The following is a 24781-nucleotide window of genomic DNA, read 5'->3' as shown; positions in this document are numbered from 1 at the left end:
TGATAAATTTCAAGCTGAAAAAATACTAAATGAATTTCAACCCTAAATTCTTTTGGATTTCATCACACTCCATTTTGGCAGTGTAGAATTTTCACCATATTCTCATCCCACATTTTATTGCCGGTTAATCAACTTCCACACACTCCACTCACCATTCCACCACACATTCCCTCGTCAACGATCAACTGCTTTTTCGCGTTCTTGTTCTTTTTTTCCAATTTCGTGTGTTGGCTGCAATGCTGTCGCGGTCGTCGGCGCTGTTTCCCCTCCGGCCAGCCGGTCGTCAGCCAATCAGAGCGCTCCATCGAGTCGCTAAAAAACCGTTGCCCGACTCGAATTCCTCGCAGTCTTCAATTTGTAAGCGAATCTCGCACAGCAAAGTTGTGTGTTCAGAGAAGAAGCGTGCGTCGTTTAAAGATTTGTAATTTTGTGAAGTAAATTCGTGAGTAAAAATGAGGGAAATCGTCCATATTCAAGCCGGTCAATGCGGAAACCAGATTGGAGCCAAGGTAAGTTTCCTGTTTGCGTGTGCCAGGGACAGAATTGGTTGGAAGGACATTGGTCGGACAAAGTGGATTTTCCGGGAAAATTCCAACTGAAAATGTGTGCAATGTGTCGGAGTGAGTCGCGAAAGAGTTTCTGTTGCAAGTTAGAACCCTTGATGTCCTTGTGGTGAATCAAAGTAGTCGAGAAATTGGCGATTTTGAGAAGTATTCGACAAAGTCCTGGTTCAAAGGAATTTGTCCGTTTGAAGTTTCTGTGAAAAATTCTGAACATCTGCCGAGTTGGGATGCGTATGGAGAGCACCGGGGACTTAACACATGTCGCAAGGGATATGCCTGTGGGCCACACCTGGCCCTAGCGATTGCTAGCACTGGTCGTGCGTTAACGTTGCGGAATTAACTCATTTCCTGTGTTCGCTTTTGTCTGCGAATGAGCTCATCTAGAGCGACTCTGGACAAAAATCGATACCATGAGGCGTGCGCAGTGTTGTGTGAAAAAAGCGATCGTCTGACTTCTTGTGCTGCCATTTCCGATTCCCGATGATTCCCAGCAGACTTTGGATAGTTTCCTGATCGGATCGATGAGTGATAGCCAGCAGATGGCAAAATCAATGAGATCATGCCGCCGTTAAGGGGCGAGTGACGCCGACCGGCGAGATTATCGCGGTCAGAGCCGGCCAAATGGCGGCGACTGCTGTTATACAAGCAGCCAAGCAACAAAACCCGTGTATGGATGGGTGGATTTTCTAGGTGTGTTCTCTAGGCGCTTGTGTGCGTTGCAAACACGTAAGCAGAGCGTCGGCGCGCAAGAGGTGTACGTTGGAATGGCGCGTTTGTCATTGCCAGGCGTACGGATGTTGGCGTGTTATACGGCGCGTAGGGCTCATTCGCCCTCCGTATAACACTTCTGATTCGAATTTGGCGGGACGTTAACGGCCCAGGGTAGACAACGCTGCGTCTCCTGTTGGGATTTTCGAGGTAACGCACGAATCCTGGCTGCCGAAGGGTGTTTTTCGCTCGAAAGGGAATCGCGGTGGGCGTGGGTCGAGGTGATTCATCCAATTTGGCCTTCAATCGATTTTCAGGGGAATTTCGCAGAAGTTCTGTTTTTATGTTTTTTGAAGTCTCACATTTATCATGGAACCGAGATCTCATTGTAGCGAGAAAAAAAAGTAGAATTGGAGCAAGAGGAAACATAAAACTTCGTAAAACATGAGATATCCGTGCCAAAGCTGAACGTTTCCTGTGAATTCTTACGTTTTCAGTCTACCTGCCTTTTATTTTCACATAAACCGGTTCCATAAAACAGCATCTCGTAAATCTGAGAATAAGTCAAGAATCTCCACTTGTTATTTGCATAATTTATATTTCACACACACGTTGTGGCGATCCATATCAAATTTGGCATCTATTCGAGTTTTCGGCTTTCAATTCATTCTTATTCGAACACGTCAACATTTCAAACCAATCAGGCCATGGAAGAGAATGGGAGGAAGCTGGTCTTTCGAGACTATGTCAATGTTTGTGCGAAAACAAGTTCTTCTAACTCGCGGCGACACTATTTCTTGTTAGAGGTCATTAAGCGAACTTTACTCCTATCCTGCCTGCAGGTTCGCCGAAATGATTGGAATGCGCTGGATGGCTGCAGATAGAAGGCTTAAAGGCAAATATAAAATCCCAATTGCAATGCTAATGGGATCAAAAATGGGTTTGGGATGGAGATTTCGGATAGAACGAGGAAGAATGAATATTTTCCTCAAAGCAGTTACCTGCGGGTTATAAGATTTTCAAATTGATCTCTTCAGAATGGAATTTGATCAGAATTAATCCAATTAATTACCAAATGTAGCTTATCGGAATAAAAAAATAAGCCTAGGAGTGCACAAAATGATCCACGCATGGGTAATGCATTAACGATATTAGAAAAAATCAAGCCAGAGGCAGCCGTAACTTTTTTACTTCCAATCAAACCCAGAACTTCTAAACTCTCGAACAGATGGTCAGAACTGACTAATTTACTTGAATTCTAATTCATATGCAGAATACATTGCGAGAGGGAGAATTACTGGAAAGAACCATTACCGCAGCCGCTAAACGAGGCCTTTTCTTCGTTGAATTCGTAGGCGGTGTCGACTAAACGCCGATTGTTAGCTTCAGATTATCCAATTGTTATTACGAGTCCATGGCTATTAACCGTTGTTACGTAATGGCTAAGTTATGTTGCTTGGATGCACAGTTCTTAATGAGGTGGTTAGCCGTTGAAAACAGTTTGGGCTAGTTTAGTTCTGAATGTGGGAAAGATGTAATAGGAAGCGTTTTTCATGGTGACGAGTAGGCTTGTAGGTGGGAGTGTCAAAATGACCTACAATGAATTGTGCAGAGCATTTATGGTAATTTTGGTTTATGGGAAAGTGCGTTATTAGGAACTATTATTCCTTAATTTTGAGGTTTCCCATTCTGCCAAAAAGCACAATGTATTTTCTGTAAGCAGAGTCGAAAGAAGGGCGGAACCAATTCATTTTAATTTATATTTTGGGGCTAATCATGATGACCTCATTGATTACTGATGATTGCTTGGATATGTGTGGTGAACAGAAAGAGGTCATCATTTAAACTGAGCTGGGGAGCTAAATTTGTTCTACTCCAAAGGTTAGCATTCAAAGTGCTTCTGTTTTCAGTTTGGAGGAATGTCGTTGTTTCCCGATATTTGAAGAGGCATTTCACCGCCATTCCCTTTGATAGAAGCCTGTGGCGTTGTTCATTCACATCAGGGCATTCAGGGTCTCTAATCTTCTCCTTCTTCTCCTATTTTATTACCAACGAAAATATGCTTCTGTTTGACCATCACACTTAATGTTGTAAAGTATTAAGCCTAAAGGGATGGGGCAAGCACAAAGATGAATATAAACATGCATGGCCTTAATAGGATTCGGACCTAAGATTAATATTAAATCAATTCCCGTCATTGGCCGTTTTTGCAAAACTTGTAAGCTTTAAACATGAGTGCTTGGCGAGGAAAAGTTGAGTTTTTGCCAGTTCCAGGATTTTTTATGAATATTGGGTCCAAATCAATGCATGTGTGCAATGAATGCAGCTGGAACTAAGTTTAGGGAGACAATTTTTTTTAATTTCAATTTGAGAATATCGAGGGAGGTGCTACGAACCGAGAGTTCGTTTCACCATATCTCTTCGTTGCTTCGGATATTCATGGAAGTTACATCCGACCGGGCCTACAGCCCCACTACCTTTAGGGAAATTATCCTGAATTTACAGATAAATTCTAGCAATGTTTCCACTTTTCTTTGAAGTAGCAACTTGGGAACAGTCATTGTCGACCTTCCCTAGCTGTCTGAAAATGGATGCCAATCGACGGGGTTTTTGATTTGGCAACACGGGAACCAAAGTAGCTCTCTGGATGAATTTAGTGATGTGCCTGCTGGGTTCACATCCACTATGGACCTGGATGCTTCTTTCGTTTCGTGCTATTTGAGCTCTGCTATATCAAATCATCTTGTCTTGATATAGAGAATTATATTTATGTAGAAGTAACTGAGGGAGAAGCACACTATCCACATAATCTGGCGGAAAATTGAGTCAATCGAGCAATCATGGGACCTGACAGTTTTTGGCATGTAGTGTGATTTGAGAAATGTTCAACTCCTCCCGGATCAACTTTGTGACCCGAAGGGGTGACGAACTCGATCCAGGCAAGGCGTTGGAGTTCGAGCATAAGGTTGATAAGGCATCACCAACACGCTAGACCTTTATGATGTTTATTATGTCGAAAAAGCTTCCTCAGTATTGGCAAGTTGAGCTTGTTTTCCGATATTTTCGTGTATTCAGAAATCTATATAAAACGTATGGAGCCTTGGTATGTCTGCAATGCAAGTTGTTGGACTTGGTTTCTTACTTCAAAAATGCACATACCTTGGTGAGCTAGCAATGTTTTTAAAGGGTCATGTACTATTAACTTCAACTACAGAGAATTTGGCCAATTTGAAACACGACTATGAAATAATTTTCACTTTATGAGCTTTCTCCATCCGATATCTTCCGTATCATGTAAAATCCAGTGTGAAGACAAAGGACAGACAAAAAATACGCCAGTTCTGCGTGATTAGATCAGAGAAATCCTTATCAAGAGGCAATTGTCCTATATAGAAGTGGAAATTTTGGTGGAAATCCTGATATTATCAACAAACTTGCATTGAGCCACAGTGGTTTTCCATGGGAACTTACGGGAATTTGCGACATTTTAAATGCTAATATCATATTAAAGTGAAGACTCGTATAGTGCAAGTTCATTCGTGGCTAGTGCCAGCCAATGTTCTAAGAGTTTCTTACAAAACAGAGTTACAAAATATTCTGTATTTAAAACGCAAACTTACTGGTATGTATTTATGTGTTCTCCTTTTTATGAAAGGTGCCCAGATTTGTAAGGATTTGAGCGACATTTGGCACTTGGTATTATCCGTCATCGCCTTGATACAGACTCGGGACAGCCTCAAGAAAGCACGGCATTCGCAAAGTGCAATTTCTGCATGTTCATGTTCCATGAATTTGAGGAAAATTCGATTTATTAAGTTCGTATTCAGCTTGTCACCAACCGTACTGATTGGTGGTGGTTTTTGGTGCAGGGACACCCTCTTTTTCATGAAAAGTACTTGTTTCTGTTTGTACCAAAAACATGGGAGACTGTAATTTGTACGGTTTACCGTGGGTTCGATGCGAATTCAAAGCTCCTCGAATCCACAAAGAAAGGTGAGACAGTTGATGAGTTTTCCCGCTGCTGTGGACGAAGTTTTGGGTTTTCAAAGAAATTTCATAGTTTCCGCCTTTTTTTGAATTGGTAAACCTTAGTTCGTGCCATACCCAGCAAGCTAACGTGAGTGCAGTTCCAAAGAATTACTAGGAAAGCGTAATGTTCCTTAGCTTAAATGACATTGGAAATAACGGAGTTTCAATTTTTTTGGTTGGTTCGAGTGAGGCTAGTCAGTAAAGTGGTTGCTTTGCGAAATACCCAATACCCCGAAATGCCAACATGGAGATTGTAGTTATTTAGTGGGAAATAATGAGAGTTGTATCTTACAATCCCAGAAGTCAGCTTCTGCATTTTCGAAGAACAAATCTCATTTAAGTTCGTAGGAAAACTGACTTTCTAATCAGCTCCATTTAATCTATAAATTTTCTACATAATTCTATCCAAAACAACACATCACAACTAAAATTGTAAATGTCTAAATATAAAGTATGACTAAATGAACATAATAGGTCAGTTACATTTTCATGATCACAAGCTTAAGTGCGTTGTTATCGATGTTTCAAGTTGTTCTACATTCAACCTTGGGATGCAATACAAACAGCGAATAACTATGCGAGGTGTAAATTCCGCCTTGACTTTGTTTATCTTTCAGCAGTTGATCCTATTTGGGACGTCATCAATTAATTTAGATTGGGAAAGCGCTGATTTATAAACGCTTGGGTTGAAGCACAATCAACTGGAGCAGAAATTTGGAGGGTAACATAAAATGATCAGTTGAAAGACCGTGGACCTCGCTAAATATATTGCGGCCAACAAGCAAGAAGCGCAGCGTATTGCGAATTTCTATCGTTGTTTCCATGCGTCCAGCATACCAAAAAAAAGACCCGAATTCAGGAGTACTCATATTCCAGCTGCATTTGGGTTTTTTGTGTGGAATATAAAACAGCACGAGTTTAAGAGATTGGAGAAGTTATGGCCTCACACAAGATTGATAGAAATCGCCTATTTCCTACTGATTTTGAATATTTGCAAACTTAACCTTTATTTGAGCACGATCTAGTTTTTAGCGCAGAAAAACTATTGGTTTTCTCGTCGATATGTTAATTTTCTGAACATTCTCTTCTATTGAACGATAGTATCAAGCCTGAAACTTTCTTTGTCTTTCTCTTTTTCGCCAACAATGCTATCACCTGTCTTGAGTTTGATATCGAATTTTATCAAAAGATGCTGACGTAAGTCTTTGAACTCGTAGAATTCCGATGATTGATCTTTTTTTTTCCGAAGTTATTCAATAGTTGAAGTCATTGCGGCAAAACTGAACTCAACTTCACACTTGCTCGCAGGGAAGTATGCTCTGTAAATGATATGAAAATAAATATTGATTCGTCGTCTTTTTGAGTTCATAGAGAATAGAAGGAAAGAAAAATTGGAATTGTTATTGCGGTTTTTAAGTTATTAAATAAAAATGTTGGTGTGACCTCATCCGAATGTGGACAAACGATCGGCTCTTCGCATGAAAATGTGTGCACTTGCTAAATGAATAATAATGAAATCATCAAATATTTGATGATTTAATTTGGAGAATATTAAAAATATATTTGCAATGGAATTGAGGATGATTAAAGCGAAGTTTTTTAGAATAATATGTTGAATTGATAAGGGGCTAATCCGGCTCCAGAAGTGACTGCTAATTGCATTTAAGCAGCAGCGATTAGACATTTTAGATTTAATTCGAAAAGTTCCTCTGAAGCGGTATCTGTTAAGGTCAGCGCACTTGATACTGCGTAAAGAAAATTGGCGAATAGGGTTACAAGTCAGAATCGTCTTTTTTGGGTCAATCACAACCGAAAAACATCTCCTCACTTCCAACAATGAAAGAAGTTTGTTGCTGCATTGAAATCATACCTAATGGTTTACCAAATCTTTCCGCCAAGATTGGCTTCCTCTAATTTCTTATGTCAAAATTATTTATGGGTGTGCTCCCAGCTATTTGCTCTAAAAAATCGGAGAACTATTTAAAAAAAAGCGCAGAAAAGCATGATCTCTCCACCAGGTGGTACATATCCGGATCTTATTGAACTGGAACGGAGTCTCTCAGACAGAAAACTGCGAAATGGAAAAAAGATAGATAACATTTGAATCATGTATAATTCTGCAGCATTGTCTGCACTAATTTAGTTCAAAGGATGGACAAAAAACTCTTTGAACCGTAACCGGTATATCTAGTTCCATATCGGATGAACACATTACAACTCATATGCCTGTGATGATAGGCCATCGCATAATGATGATGTCGAATAACCAGTCATGCTGAAGTTGAGAATTGTCGGAGGAGGGCGAAGCATATTCTAAAATAGCATCATATATTCGTTAGGGGCTTCCCTATATGGAGATAATATTGCACTTTTTAGAAAAGAACGATATAATTTGCCTGTATATCCCGCTTGTGTTTTATTCATCCCATTTGTTGTACGTTTATTCCAAACGCTCACCACAGTTCCAGCGGGCAAAAACATCCAAGTTCTTCCACTACGTATGATTTCGAATCTGGAATCGCTCTCGTCACGCTAGAGCACTTCACTGAAATTTGCTCAGTTTCACGTACCATTATCATGATTACTTTATTCCACTCCATTCTGTATGACGAACGAGGCTGGGTATTTAAATTCCTCTGTATCTGCACTGGAATGTAATTCATATGGTCTGGAAACTGTTCTGTACATACTTAATCCGCCTGAAATTCCCTTGATATAAACGAGGGTTCATATCAATCGTAAGATATGAATGACGAGAATGCATATTATATGCGATCTTCTTTGGGATTAAAATATGAGCCGCTTGCTCTGGCCATAAGCTGAAAAATTTATTGAAGTATTAGGAAAATATATGAAAAACGTGAACGCAATGAATATTCAAGAAAATTTCTCTATAATGGGTTGGATATGCGCATATTCTGCGTTGAGCAGTTGAAATTTACAGGTAGACACCCATCAGGCGAACATTCGTGTAGAATAAAACTTATAACGAAAGATAACGTAAAAACGCTAGAAACAGTTACAGTAAGAACACACACAGAAAATATGTTTTACAGATTTTTGTTCCTGTTGGATTCGTGCCAGCTTCCAAATCCAATGCATTAACCATTAGTAATTGGAGGCTTTAGAAATTCTTAAAAAATCGTTTGCCATCCTTCATTTATTCATGAACGGGAAAGAATATTTGTTTATGGAATCATGGTCTTTATGTGCAAGCCCCAATGAGCACTGATCAAATAAGACAGAGAAAGAAGCAATAAACTCCGGCCCCAAAGGGAATCCCCTCGGTATGGTGTAGTGAAGTTTTCAGAAAATTGATGATTTATTGAGTTTTCATATGATGCGATGGATCGTGGTTTCTGGAAGGGATTTGCTTCCATCTCTTGGGAGAGTAGTGGTCTGAGTTAATTTAATTTTGGAAATATTTGAGAATTTTCAATAGGGCGTGAATTCATGGGAGATTTAGGGATGGATTTGGGATGAACGCGTCTTTTCAAAATTTTGGTGTTTGGGTGCTTTTGGTTGAGAGGATAAGCTTTATGCCAATGACCTCTGCTATCTTCCATGATTTCGCCTTCGATGTTGAAAAACTATCAAATGAATTCTTAACGATATCTGAGGTCGCAGCTTCCTCTGTGCCGAAGAAGTTAGTTATAACAAAATCCCAATAGAAGAAATCTCGATGTGAAATTTTTGAGAAGGATCGACCACAGTGATATTGATCCAATCAAAGAGATTTCAACGGTTCTGTTTCCCGGTGGAATTTTGAAGTCCTATGCTTTGTTGTGGGCATTAGGTAATGTATGCGGTTGGTTTTTAAATTCTCTTGCTGGCAATGTGATGAAGCTTCTGAGGGTTTACCGTGAATATCGGTTAAATGCCATATTCCACCCTCATGTGGGTTTCACTTCGCCAAAATACTATTGCGTATAAGAGTGTATCGCGGCCCAAACAATGGTCAATTAACAAATCTTCTGTCAACATTCGGTCCTGCTCTCGGTGCAGGGATCACTCGCTCCAGTGGTTTGAAATTCTGTCGTTTACCGTATCTAGTGGCTTCCAACGTCGATCACATTCTTTAATCTATTAAGTGGGATTCAGTGAGTAAGGCAGTTATTTCAAGCTAATGTGTCTCGTTTGACACGTGAAAGTATCAAAGCTCAATGGTCGATTTGCTGCAATCCTTCTGTCAACATTCGGTCTCACTCTCGGTGTACTAGACGCTGTAAATTTTGTGTGAGATGTCGCGGGTCCTGGTCTCCAAAGTACACCACACTTGCTTTTCAAACATAGCGGGATGCAGCGTATAAGGCTGCTTTGTGTGCTTTATGCGTTTAGCCAAAGTAGCACTGCTGCACACATGAAATTTGCACCGCACCAGTGACTTGAAATTTTGTGTCGTTTAGCGTAGGCTCTGGCATTTGCTGCTCGGTAAACTGATCGTTTGCAAGAAAGAAGCGCACTAATTGCGACTTATAACTCAATATTTGAGGTGAATGGCTTAATAACGCAGTATCTGTAACGAATTGAATTATTTAGAGTTTGAAGGGATGAGGCTAAGCCCGTTTTTGGCAATCCGTCGCAGTGATTGGTTGCTAGTGCCGTCACTCCTGTAAGTTTGCATGTTGACTGTACTTTCTTCCTGATTAGGAGCGGTAATCTTGAGAGTTTTATTTCGGATTGGATTTCTGGCGATCAAAGGGCTCAGTTTCCTTGGCGAGATGCGATGGTTGCGGTGCTTGATCAAAAGCCTCTCGATCCTTGTTAAGGAATCGAATGCAAATTGCATCATGAGTACTTCATTTCTATTCGTCTTTATGTTTATTCTGGATATGCAGGCTTATCGCCTATGCATTATGAAAACTAGAAGAAAGAAATAATAGCGAGAAAGAAGGCTGGTTACTCTCGGCTCCCTAAAAGGGGCAACAGAGAACATCATACAGCCAACATTTCGCTATTTCAATATGAGGACCTATTTCTAGCTTTGATATTTACCGCCAAAACGCTTTCTAGGGGGAACATTGACGAAACTATAAGCATTTGTAAAGAAGCCAGTATGACGGACCTGATTTCCTTCTTTCTTTCACTATGATGTCGTAAACCAAACCTAACAAATTACTAAAAAAGCTTGGTTTAAGCTTCAGCCCGTCGGTCTTGTTGTCCAGGGTTCAAATTCTGGTTGGTCATATGTTATAATCTCCTTCGTACTTGTCCCACTCCTGTCTGTTTGTCGTCATTTGTATAACATCAAGTGTGATGATAACGAAAAACAGTATCTTTGAAAATGGAATGTCCAAAAAAGATTAAGTGTTTTCTATTGTACAAAGGGATGAGCAGAAGATACATATTGTGCAGACTAGTCTCCTGGAACAAATTGAGCCACCAGAGCATTTAGCATTCTCGGAATTTATGCCTTTAACATTAGCAAATCAGTTCCCTATCATTTGTATCAATGAAACGAACAACACTGCCATCGCTTTCTTGAGCTCTTTTTCCATAAAATAATAATGGTTTACCAAGAGCCGAAATTCGGATTTTAGATATTCCATTGTTTGAGAAATAATGTAGCGTCACCTAAACGACCATAACTTGTGAACTAGACGTCAGAATATCATGAAATGTTGACAAGTGTCATTTGAAGAGTTGTGGTTCACATGGATTTGCCAACAGTGGCGCCGTCTACATATCATCATATGAACTGAACGATTACTGTTGAAGGGTTTTTGAGCAGTGTAATTTTCTAATTCTATAAACCCTAGATGTCGCGATGAGTGAGTTGACTAGGTGTCGGCCTCTCGATCTTGTTGCTCCCGATTCGAATACTTAGTAGTCATGAATATTTACGTTCGCCTTTGTGCTTGTCTTGCTGTTGTAGGTTTGTCAAATAGGGAGACAGTATGTAATGCCGTACATTCCACGACGGAATAAACAGGATAGATATTACTCAAAGATTGTATGGATTTGTATTTCGGAAGCATTTCTGACTCGAGTCGATGGCGGCCAGAAGTCTATTATTTAATTATTTTGAAGCTTTTTGGAGACTTGAATAGATCCCTGAATCAGCAGAATAGAATACAATTTTCTATAAAACTGCAGAAATAGCGCATTTTACCACTTAACGATGAAGGTTTATCGCACACAATATCAATCATAGCTGTCACAACCTCCATGCTGAATTGCAAATTCTATTTCTACTTTTATTCTAAATTAATCCAAACTGCAATATACAAATAGACCCACCAGACATCTATTTTCATGAAATTTTTCATGTTTCGTACGTCGTCCAACCTTCCATCCCATGAACTCGAAATAATTTGGCTTCTAATTTCTTGGCAAAAAGCCCAGTTCATGCGCTCTCTTGCACTGCCACCGTATACCCTCCGCGCTAGAAACTAGATATTGTTACGTTCAAGCAATTGAATGCTTGCCGCCCAAAGTCTCACCACATCTTTCCAAGTAAGTCAATGACCAGGGAGAGTGTGAGTGGCCCGTGAATTTCATTTTATTCCCGTTTGGTATTTTTCGGTGAAAATATATCTCTACTTCCGACAGAAGGAAAAGAAAAATTCATAATTACCTCGTTACCCTAGAAAATTAGTTTTTTTTTCAGGGGGGGTTGGTAATTTGGTTTTGAGATGGGCGTGAATTTTAGTGGAAATACGAGGGTGCGCTCGTAAGTAAGAGAAAGTTTAGTGGTTCAATTATAGTTGTCATGTAGGGGGTTGAATGGCTGATGGCAAATGAAATCAAATTAAGTGATCGATTTTGTTGTCTGTCGAGGGTTGTTTGGACATTAGGCATGAATAGGAAATGTCCAACACTTATCCAAAAGTCATTAAGCTGGAAGGGAGTGGAATTTTCAAAAGAGGTCAATACAATTGTATTGAGGGACTAATGGGGGTTGGTTGAAAGGTTTGAATTGTTGGCTTTGGAATGTGCACGATATTTGATAATTGGCCTAGATTTTGGTCGAATTAAGGTTGTGAGTTGGACGTTTTTCTTGTTAGAATAAACAACTTCCTTCTTTTCTCGTTAGAACAAATAAGTTTCCTCCCGCCAAGCCGAGGATTAGGGTCATGTTTATTTATTGCTACATCCCTTCTCCTTTCTTCCAGCAACTTGACGCCAATTTCCCTTCCTATTCCCTACACGAACGAACACCCATATCACATCTCATGTTTTTCTGTTTGCAAAAGTCTAACTTAAGGCGACAGAAGCTGAATAGCAACAGAGCAAAACTTTCCCCATGATACCGCCAAGTTATGTTCGGTATGTGGCATTGCCGAAGGAACGAAATGGGCTCAGGCAATGCAATATCAGATCTTATACTGTTTGTATGGTGTAATTATAGAAATATCTCGCTTGCTGCTTCTCCAAATCGATATCTATTTTTTTCTTTTCTATTTTCACAAATCTCCGGTCGTCCCTTCCCTTCGTTGCGGACGTGTCTTAGCCTTAAGCTCCATGATTCGATATTCTTTCCAGCCGGCAACATGCCATATTTTAACATTACACTTCTCTTCTGATTGGCACCACGTTGTGTGCTGTTCGTATCTTTCTCAGCTTCACATATTCATTTGGAAGGAATAAGGTGGGTTGCGGAGAGATTGGCTGGCTGGCTTTCTTCTGTGGTGATTTTCTTATGCTGAGGCTTTTGTATGTATTATACAAAGTTGCCGCATGCCTTGTAACCGTAAAAACCTGTTCTCCAAAAGACAATCATAAGTAGTATATATTTTTGCTTTTTACGGAGGGAAATTTGAAAGATGCTTGTGTGAATTCATTTTCGTGAGATATATTCAAGTTTACAAATAGGTTTTCGGGTAGGCCGGCTTTTTGTAGAAGATTTCAATAGCGCATTCTCTGATCTTGGATTGTTGCTGGGCTCTGGCGATGAGGAATTCATGATGCGTCTATGCTTGAAGTGAGAAAATAAAGTCGAACGAACCATCTCATTTAGATATTTCATTACTGTACTTTTCAATTGAATGAACACAACCTTTAATTGGTTTCCGTCAGGTATTTCGCCGTTGCCAGTTTATCTTGAGCAAGGCATGCCCATAGTATAACTGTTACAACTCCAGTTAAATGTACGCTCTCGCTTCTATTCTATAATTCATATGTTTTTACAAACAATTGAGAGATTATCACGGTGGTGTACTAATGGCTGACCGGCCGGCGGCAGGTTGTTGGAATGGATGGAGTGAAAAAGTTAGTATCGTGTTTCGCTATGGCAGGAAAGGTCAATGATTACATGATGCATGATGGTCACGTACATCCGATAAAGATTGTATTTTTTCCAACCGGCTACTTTATGAATTATATATGCATGAATCTATTCGCTTATGGCTAGTAATTCATACTTAGAAACCACGTCATTAAGTGGAAATAGCAGGGCGTTGTACGCTTATGCACTTCATACTTCCCTGAATGACCATAGAATGGGAGTTGCTAGTAGCATTCCGGCATGGTGCATCATCTATTCTATGTTTAGAACGATCCAAACTTGTCATCAGAATGTTGAAACTCTTACTTATTTGAATGAGCTCTTAATCCCATGATTTTGTTTACTAGAAACTTCCAAATGCCTCTGTTCCACGTATGGAAATGGTTAGTCACTGTCTCTAACAAGCAAGCTATCCCCTATTTGTACTTGTTTGTATCATACAGGATGGGAGGATTACACAATACACGTATGGCCTGCAGCGACTACCATTGCCTTCACTATGTTTCCAGCATATGTACAATATTATGTCCATTTAAAACGTTACTGCTAATATCTTTTGAACAGTTTTGTCATCGTGGTAATTTTTAATGAAAACATTTTTATGCCTCACGGCACGGCTGGCTTGTGACGATGATAGTTTCATGAAAAGAGCATATATGTCGGCAACGACAGGGGGCTAGGCTAGCCATAATAATCACGTCATCTCCTCTCAACTTTTGCGAGACTGGCAATGAATGCAAATTTATGTATATTATCTTTTCTATATACGTATGAGTACGACAAACATACGAATACCAGTGTGTATTCAGTGGTTGTGACTAGAAAAAGTGGAGTGAGAATGCCTATGCGGAATTGAGCATGACATCACGGTGCTTAAATATAAGCTAAAATGTTGTATTCTAAAAAATTTCATGGGCAGTGTGATGGGTTTTCGTTTTTGGTTGGACAGTATCATGAATTGAACATGCAATGGATGAAAGCGTGGCATGTCCATTCAGAGGAGAGGAACTAGTTTGCTATTTTGAAAGTATATTCTAGGAAAAATGCATTTCTCAGCACCGAATCTCCCTCAAGTATCTCTGATGATCACTGATGTCTGCTTTTCAAAGTAACAATTTCCGGCGTCAAGCTTTTTATTGGCATGCAATCAAAAGTTCGATAGGAAAAAAATCAGCCAACGTGGCGTCTTTTCAATGGGTTTAATGGGATTAGCTCCATGGGTTTGGTTTATAAATTGCTTTTGCTTGAAAGGCGGGGTTCAAAATTATCTTGAGTTCTTAAAAACCTCATTATTCATGTGCTTCTTGAAAATTGTACAACTGCTTCGATTAACATCTGAAATCAGGAAGTTGACTGATGTTCAAAAAATTTCTTGGCCTGAATTGGATTGTGTTGACTTCAAAATCACCATCAAATAATGAGGCAGCGCCTAAGGTGATACCTCCATGCTCTGGATGGCAGCCGGAGTTCATTTTCCTAAAAATAAGAACGCGAAATTTTAGTTCCGCAAGGAGGTATTTACTCCTCACATTACCATTTCATATTTACACTTGATTTAAGAATCTTTCTTTGAGTTTTGCGTCAATGCCAGCAGAAATTCTATTCCCAGCATTGAAATCACGCACATTGTACGAAATTCGATTAGTCAATACGAATTTGATAATGTGTACCCGCCAGGAGTGTTTATTTTTCCTCCCTAGGCCTTGTCTTTTTCCCTCCGACCCAGGTCTTTACCATTATTTGGTACCACTTGGTGACGAGTAAATTTAATGACATACGTCAAGCTAAGGCGCATGTTGTTTAATCGATAATCCAAAAAAGAACAAATCATATTTTTATACAAATTGATGATAAATGCCAGAAATATCTTCATCAAATTGGGCTGATTCAATTTAACCCTATTCATTACTGATGGGATACAATACTTTGTTCCGATTACCACTGACTCCATCTTAGTTCCAAAGTCGTAAAATTTGTCTTATTCGAAAGCAAATTAAAAGGTCTTTTCAGCTTGCAATCATGTGCAGATCACAGGAAACCATTAGCGAGAAAAGATACATGCATCATTTTGATTCATTAAAATTTGATTCTCCTTCAAGGCATACTTGCTGTTCGGATTTGTGTGCACTGATGTCATACCTTTTTTTTTCTCGGACAAATGAATGCTTGAAGCGAGGTTACCTTACTGTCTAGCCCCAGAATTGGATGGAATTAGTGGAATATAAACACCATGATAAGGTCAAAGTCAAGCGAGGAATGATATCATAAGATTACTTCTGTGACTGATATTGACAAATTAAGCGTGAAGAATTTGCAGTTATTTTTTAAAGTGGTTCAGTCGATTGATAACCTGCTACTATGTTTAATCTGGTTTGGCTGATGACATACTGAGCTCCGTAACTTGAATATTTTTAGATAATAGTGCAATTTTGGTCCAAGAGATGGTAAATATTGGTTCAAATATACAAGGTTGGTGAATGATTGCTACCCATGGCTATGTCTTCGAGCAATGTGATTAAAGATAGAAAATTGTTATTTGGCTATATTCTATTCTTTCTCAATGCCATTAAAGGTCGAAGCTAAGTAGGCTTGCATCATTCTCCGACAAGCGTTTTCTATCCATTTGGCAAAAGTCTAACTCTTATCCAGCATAATGGGACGTGCTCCTCTAGTTCTCCGATTTCGATGTTCGGGGCATCCAGACGTAGGATGTACACTGGGTGCTAGCCCTTTTGCTGAACCTGCTGTAGTAGCTCAATATTGCAGCTTTGGTTATCCTCATCTCAGGGATTATCTGTTTGCATATTCCCTGCTGTCACCATGTATTTCAACGTTGCTATTATCGTAGGACTTGGGGCCATAACATCGAATTGGGTTTTGTCTGCATAGACTTGATCATTGAGCAACTCTTTTTACCACTCCTAGTTTTTATAGTTTTGAGACTTGTTTTCCTTGAAGACAATTTCATATTTTCTTTCAGCAAGATTTGAAAACAACTAACTAAAACTAATGTGTGAATTAATTTTGAGAGGGTTGGTATCTGGAATTGACATGATTCCGGAAAGTGCCAACAAGTTCAGCAATGTAAAAGAAGTGTTCCACCGTCGTTCGTCTACATCTTTTTTTGCTAGTACCCAATTGTTCTTTTGAGTTCGCAATTCATGCTAACGAAAAAATCACTTGCCAAGATTGGTCTGAACATCGAAGTCGATGGTAAACGACCAAAAGGCAGGCCGAAACAATGGATGGGGATTTAAAAGCCTCGAGATTGCATTCAGATCAGGCATTTGATAGAGCAAATGGCGAAACTGATCACGACGAGCCGATCCCGCTTGTGAACGGGACAAAGACTGAAGAAGAATACCCAATCGTTCTTTTGAGTTGATATTGAGGTCCCTCGCAAATTCCAGTTGACACTTTAGCAGACTCCTTGAAAATTTTCATTTAAAGGTTACCACTTATGGGATATTCGTCTTTATTCATTGAAACACTGACATCAAGACAAAAAATGCAAGAGTTTTGGAGCATGTTTTCTTTGTATCGCCCAGATACGATTGTTCTTCAAGAAAGTTCAAGTGTAAACATTGCTTCATCAACATTTAGCCTAGACTTGGACTATTTAGTTTTGATGTTTTCCATGTTACAGAAGGTGTTCACTTCCGTTCAATGTCTTGTCTTTTCGACTCAGGCTTGTAATAGTGCATACGTCTCCAATCGCATGCTGACAATCTACTTTGACCAATATGGGCAGTTTGGCACTATTATATGCTTTTTGTTGCAACTGTGGTCAATCAGCTCATATTATCACATCAACTTAGAATTCAATTAAGAAAGTGACAATTATGACTGGTTACACTTATTGATCTGATCGTATTTCTAGAGCAACTCATTCGACAGCCAACCTAAAGTGGCGATGAATTTGATTACATCAATAGACAGCAATTGAACAGTAACCCTTCTCCCATGTGTGACCTATGCACTGCCATTTTCGCCTTCTAATCAATACGTTCGTTTGATGTTACCTCGAATCTTAGGTACCTCGGTGACACGAATCAAATCATTCGCATAGAAAACATGTAAAAGTGCTGAGCAGCTCATTTTCAGGAGGGGCTCACACTTCCGACGAATCTGGGAACAGGAAGAACACTACGAACCTGGGACTGCCTTTTCTCCCAATGAGTATGTTCAGCCCTAACTCAGCATTGATTTCACGACATATGATTTGGGCGCAATATAACTCAAATTTGATTGTCGACCGGATAACTTGGTACTTAGCAATATTGAGCCCCCAAATTGATTGCCAAATTTGGTATGTTTGGAGCAGTTTTCAGGCTCGCCTACCCAAGAAGTTAATAATATGAAGGGTCAGCATCATCCATTGCACACAACCTCGAGTTTTCCTATCTTAACTAAAACTTTCCTAATTAAAAACTAAATTCAATCCAATCTAATTATCTTTCTTTTCTTTCTATTTACAGTTCTGGGAAATCATCTCCGATGAACATGGTATTGATGCAACTGGTGCCTATCATGGTGATAGTGATTTACAGTTGGAACGCATCAATGTCTACTATAATGAAGCATCCGGCGGTAAATACGTGCCACGTGCCGTATTGGTTGATTTAGAACCCGGCACCATGGATTCAGTACGTAGCGGACCATTCGGTCAAATTTTCCGACCAGACAATTTCGTATTCGGACAATCCGGTGCTGGTAATAACTGGGCCAAAGGACATTACACAGAAGGTGCTGAATTAGTTGATTCAGTATTGGATGTTGTACGAAAAGAAGCAGAATCATGCGATTGTCTGCAAGGATTCCAACTTACCCACTCATTGGGTGGTGGTACCGGTTCTGGTATGGGAACTTTGCTTATTTCAAAGATCCGTGAAGAATACCCAGATAGGATAATGAACACATATTCCGTTGTACCATCGCCAAAAGTATCAGATACCGTTGTAGAACCATACAATGCCACATTGTCCGTACATCAATTGGTCGAGAACACAGACGAGACGTACTGCATCGATAACGAAGCTCTCTACGACATCTGCTTTAGGACACTGAAACTCACCACTCCAACATACGGTGACTTGAACCATTTAGTTTCGCTTACAATGTCTGGAGTTACCACCTGCCTTCGATTCCCTGGTCAGTTGAATGCTGATCTTAGGAAACTGGCTGTAAACATGGTTCCATTCCCGCGTCTTCACTTCTTCATGCCTGGCTTCGCACCTTTGACCAGCAGAGGATCACAACAATACAGAGCCCTCACAGTTCCAGAATTGACACAACAAATGTTCGATGCCAAGAACATGATGGCCGCCTGTGATCCACGCCACGGACGTTACTTGACCGTAGCCGCCATCTTCCGTGGACGCATGTCAATGAAGGAAGTCGACGAACAAATGTTGAACATCCAAAACAAGAACAGTTCATACTTCGTCGAATGGATCCCCAACAACGTAAAGACAGCCGTTTGTGATATTCCACCAAGAGGTCTTAAGATGTCAGCCACATTCATTGGTAACTCAACTGCCATTCAAGAATTGTTCAAACGTATCTCCGAACAATTCACCGCTATGTTCCGTCGTAAGGCTTTCTTGCATTGGTACACCGGCGAGGGTATGGATGAGATGGAATTCACCGAAGCCGAGAGCAACATGAATGACTTGGTCTCTGAATATCAACAATACCAAGAAGCCACGGCCGACGAAGACGCCGAATTCGAGGAGGAGCAGGAAGCTGAAGTCGATGAGAACTAAGATGATAAGAATTCACTCAAAGAAAATCTCTAAAATCTTAAGAATAAATGTGAAGAAAATCTAAAACAAAGTGAACTAATTCATTTCAAAATGATGTCTCTCTTAGAACTCACTGCCAAGCCTCCTTCTTCCTTGTCGAATCTTGTGTATAATGGTCCGTATGATTAATTTAATCCCCTTGATCCTGGGTTTTTCTCAGTTGCGTCATATCCCCCCGTTTCATCCCCACTCCACTACTTTTGTACTCCCCGTTCATTCCTCTTTTTAAGATCTTTTTTTAAGTTTTTGTGAAATAAGATGAAAAGCGAACCTTTTACTACAGATTTTTTAATTATAATCTTTTTTATATGATAGAAAAAGATCTTTGAAAGAAAGTCGTTTTTAAAAAATGTTAAGTAAAGTCTAAACTGGAATAAAGAGCTTCTTTTGTTAATTTATAAAAAACGAAACTTTTTTTTTTCTTATCAACAATTGGAGGCCAGAACATTGGAGTTTTTGGTTTTAAACTTTTTGGAGTGCATGCTTTCTTTTTCTATGTGGCGCCAACATTCCTGAATGCCGCTTGTGATTGCCTTCCTCATGCTCCCGAGACACTTTCCATCCCGCAACACATTTGAACACCTGATTACGCCTACGTCTGGGTAGGCAAGACATTCTATCGTGCATTAGAGCGACTCGTAATTTAGTCGAGAATATAATAAATAGTCTATCCGTCAAGAAACTTTCGGTTCTTTTCAAATGTGGTTAATTCGGCTTTTAAAGCAATTAGACCGGTTGGCCATGTAGTAAATTGGCTTTAGAAATCAGGGACGTTGAAGAGCGTTGTCCAGCCTCAATTGCAAAGTGAGGAGAGCGTCCATAAGACTGCAACCAGCACGTTGGAGTATACTTTGATTAAATTAGAAGCTTATCAGTCATTCATTCCACCATATCATATACCATCGAAGGACCCTCCAAAGTATCAGCATCACGCCTTGGCCACCAATGACTAGAAAAAGAACGCATGCCCGTCTTGAACTAACTTTGTATGCCTCCCTCAGAACTCCCTGAACTGCGTAACTCGAAAAAAGCGTCCTAAACGCACATTGGCTCCGCAATTGTTGCTCTCTCATTCATTGTGCATTTAATGAAATTAAGACGATGTAACAATTGGTTATTCTCTTGCATTTAGCATAAAGTTCACGTACGAGAAAATTGCCTTAATTTCAGTTCTTGTATAATTTCACTACTAATTTGTTCAATTAGAGTAAAGAAAAGAAGAAATCTCGATGGTAGCTCGGCTGCAACCACAGCAAGGCAGCATTTTTGTGCGAGCACATAGCGAAGAAAAATAATTTATGTAACGAATCCATTCTCCTCACCTCCGGCACTTTGGCCGCGAGCGATGGGGAGATGGAATAATAAGTTGTGTGACGAACATCCGTCAGAATAACGTGAAAATGTTAAACATACATAAATATACAAACACGAAAGAAAAAGAAAATACAACTTAGAAGTTTGGTCTTTTGATTTATTAGCCCGTTTCGCCTAGAGTTGACTTGGTGGTGAATGATTCGTCCCTTGGTCTTTTCCTGGGGTCGCGTGAACGTGGGTCTAAAATTAGAGCACTATTTTACGGTGTTTAGGGCGATGCTTGGTTCTTCGATGGTATTTCTGTTGATTTTGACTGATTTATGGAAACGTCCGATGGTTGCAGTTAATTGACTCCATTTCAACCAGTTTCCTTTGAAGACCGTTTCAAGATTCGACTTAAGTGTCCAGATTGAGGTCAATAGAATTAGTTTATACCCTTCGGAATGGATGGATTGATTTTCTCTTGACTGTTCTTAGAAAAGTTTAAAGGGTCATTGGCAATGAAGATTGAAGTGATAGATATTGGCAGCTGGATGCATTGGAGCGTTTGTTCTGGTCCCATGGCGAAAGTTGAAAAGATCTACGAAAAGTTAAGGAGAGAACTTTTCTTTAAGAATCCAGACATCCAGTTATGTTCTCCGCTGTTTGAAGTTTCTTTTTGCTTTAAGTTTAGGAGATCATGTGTCTCTCATTTTCGGAGACACAGCTTGATCAAAAGTAATATCATTGGGGCAGTTTAAGGACATTAAACTGTCCTCATGTTGTTCGTCGATTACATTTCACATTATCACTCGATTATGAGAGTCTGTGGCTACTGTTTCTGTTTTTGTAGTCGCAGTCGCCAACTGGACTTCTTTGCTCCCAGTCGGTCTTTCCAACTGACTAAACGACCCCGACGTGATAAATCTGAAATCGGCCCAGCCAAACCCCCCTAGCGGAGTACATAAATAATAAAGGCTTGATTACATTCACTACTTTCATGTGTTGAACTCACAAAGGACACCAACCCTAAACGCGTGGTAGCTTCATTCAAAACAACTTACCTCTACAGCCTTGGCTTCATCGTATTTTTTTCTGGCCGTGAGGTGTGCTCTTCAAGCGGTACAAGCGAACCAATTCGCGGGCAAATTTCATATTATCCGCCTGTATCACCGAGGAGTACAGCTGATTCCGCCTTCATTGTCCGTTTATTTTACCTAACATTCTCATTTAAGAAGCAGCCTGGGGGGTCAACGCGGGCTCAACATCATGCCACTTGTATTTCAGAAACTTGACTTGAGGATAAAATGTTAAACTTTGAGTTTCCTGGAGGGTGTGTGTGAAGTAGAGGAGAGGTGGCTCTAGGCACTCAGACAACCTCGTCTAACGGATTTTCCTGGATTCGTTTATGTATTGCAGAATTTCCGCTAGCATATGTAATATGGTCAAAGGGTAGTATAGGTCCCAGAGCGAAACGTGGATTGGTACGATGGAGCATAAGAACTGGGAAACGCCTGCTGAACCAACACCAACAGCTCTACTACCAAACCCTATCTCCACTTCCACGTGGTGACCACTTAACGAAAAGCTACAGACGGAGAAGGATGATTGCGACAAATTGTACCAACTGTAATAGCGTTACAGGAGATGCGTTCGACAGGGGCCGGTTTCCTGGAGGAGAGTCGCTACACCATATATTATAGTGGGCACCCAGTAAACCACGTGCTCGGGGTAGGTTTCTTAGTCAGCCAAAAAATGAAACCTGCTGTTATCGGCTTTGGAAACATAAGCGAACGGCTATGCATGCGTGGCAAATTTAGAAATATATGCCTCATTAACGTTTACGCCCCTACAGAGGAGACTGCAAGTTGGAGAAGGATACCTTCTACGAGACAGTAGAACGAACCCTCAAAGCCTGTGTGATTTTAACAGCCAAGTAGGAAAGGATTCCGTATTCAGGCGATACGTTGGCTCCCATAGCTTACACCAAACTATAAACGATAGCGGACTGCGGATCATTCAATTAGCAGTGTCACATGAAATGATTGTTGGAAGTACCTGGTTTGCGCGGAAAGTGGTCCACAAACATACATGGGCCTCTGCAGACGGACCACTTTCAACCAAATTGACCACGTGTTGGTCGAACGCCGCAATGAATGTCAGAACATATAGGGGGGCCAATAGAAACTCGGATCACTATCTCGTTGGCATGGTGCTCCGAGCTCGAATAACAACACCACCCAGAATCCCCTCTGACAATCACAGGAGAGTTAACACTGAAACCATCCACAATACAGTACTTCTTAACACCTATAACAGAGAAATGGACGCCGCAACAACCGCAGTCAACAGAGATCCTGGAGATGCAGCATCAACAAATGATCTTCAACCTGAAGAGCGTTATCATAAATACGGCCACAAACATACTTGGCCCTAGCCGCAAAAAGAGTCGGAACTGCTGGTTTGACGATGGATGTAAGCTAGCAACGGAACAGAAGAATGCTGCATACCGAGCAATGTTGCATTCTTAAAGAACGCGGGCACGCGCGGAGACACTTATCACGAACTTCGGCGAGTGGGGAAGCGATTTCACAGACGGAAAAAGGAAGCCTGGGAGAATAAACAGGTCTGTGAACTACAGGGAGCAACCGCACCAGGCGCACAAGTCTTACCAACAAGTCAGCTGGATGAAGCCTTATACACCTCGATGTTCATCCTGCCGAGACAAAGAGGGAAATATAATTTACGACATAATGGGCATATTGGAGCGATGGGTTGAGTACTTCGATGAATTACTGAATAACCAGAACATCGGCGAGTTGGAGGTCCCACCAACTGAAGACGACGGACAAATACTGCCACCACCAAGCAAAGAAGAAACAGTCCGTGCAATTCATCGGCTTAAAAATCATAAGTCGCCAGGAGCCGATGGAATTACAGCCGAATTCGTTAAATATGGAGGAGACCAATTACACCAAGTGGTTAATCAACTTATACTTAAGGTGTGGTACAGCGAATCAATGCCTGACGACTGGCAAAGAGGCATTATCTGTCTCATACATAAAAAGGGAGATATCACACAGTGCAGCAATTATAGAGGTATCACGTTGTTGAGTACTATCTATAAGATATTCTCCTCTATTTTGCTGGACCGGATAGCCTCATACGCTCAGAACATCATTGGCCCATAATAAAGAGACTTCACTCCAGGCAAATCAGCAACAGATCAGATTTTTTCTGTACGGCAAGCGATGGAAAAACTGTTGGAATATGGACATCAGTTGCACCTTCTCTTCATCGACTTTAAAGTCGCCTATGATAGCATAGCCAGGGCAAAACTGTACACGGCCATGAGAGAATTCGGTATCCCAGCGAAATTGATAAGACTGACTAGGCTGACCCTGACCAATGTGCGAGGCCAGATAAAAGCAGCAGGAACCCAACCGATAACTGATACGATGATGAAATCCGCGCACGGTTGTTTTCAGCCAACAGAGCCTATTTCAGCTTACAAAGACTGACCATAGGGTCAAAGCTCTTGCTGTATAAGACAATGATCTTACCAGTCCTCATGTATTCCTCGGAAACCAGTGTTCTTAGCAAGAAGAATTGCGAACTGGCCGCGTTCGAGAGAAGAATCCTCCGAAGAATTTTTTGCCCCCTACATGAGGATGGACGATTCCGTAGCCTACATAACGACGAAATTTATGAGCGATACCATGACCGTCAGGTTGTGGATAAAATCCTGCTCAATAGGTTATGGTGGGCGGGTCACTTAATCCCTATGGATGAGGATGATCCAGCCAGGAAAGTATATAAGCGCAATATCTATGATGGAAAAAAAGACGAGGCAGACCCTGCCTGAGATGGAGCGAAGGCGTAGGTCACGCCAGACAGATTTTAGGGATATCGAATGGGTGGACCTCGGCGCAAAAGCGGGATGTCTGGAGTTCCTTATTAAGGCAGGCCTAGTCGGGTACCGGCTGTTGGGACGTTGATGATGATGATATGTGATGTTATCCGATACAGCTGGATCACATTGCACCAAAAATTTGACGACTGATGCGGCCATAGACGGGGCATTCCTATAGAAAATGCTCCACGGATCCCGCTTCTTAATTACAGGATGGGTACGCATCATATTGCAGGATCCCTAT

General features: G+C 40.6%; 1 protein-coding gene across 1 annotated transcript; it reads left to right on the top strand.

Moving 5' to 3' along the window:
• Positions 1–331: 331 nt before the first annotated feature.
• LOC119655171 (tubulin beta-1 chain) lies at positions 332–20787 on the top strand. The gene is made up of 2 exons (XM_038060921.1): positions 332–509; positions 18006–20787. Exons 1-2 carry the CDS (start codon positions 453–455, stop codon positions 19290–19292), a joined length of 1344 nt encoding a protein of 447 aa, XP_037916849.1. The 5' UTR covers positions 332–452; the 3' UTR covers positions 19293–20787.
• The last annotated feature ends 3994 nt before the right edge of the window (positions 20788–24781 follow it).

Source organism: Hermetia illucens, chromosome 4, assembly GCF_905115235.1.
Source record: "Hermetia illucens chromosome 4, iHerIll2.2.curated.20191125, whole genome shotgun sequence".
Taxonomy (NCBI): Eukaryota; Metazoa; Arthropoda; class Insecta; order Diptera; family Stratiomyidae; genus Hermetia; species Hermetia illucens.
This window is presented reverse-complemented; position numbering and strand designations above follow the sequence as displayed.

Excerpts from the sequence above, each read along its gene's own strand:
- LOC119655171 (XM_038060921.1), top strand. The coding sequence starts at position 453 with ATGAGGGAAATCGTCCATATTCAAGCCGGTCAATGCGGAAACCAGATT. Across the intron at positions 510-18,005 it reads GAAACCAGATTGGAGCCAAG|TTCTGGGAAATCATCTCCGA; the intron begins GTAAGTTTCCTG and ends TTCTATTTACAG.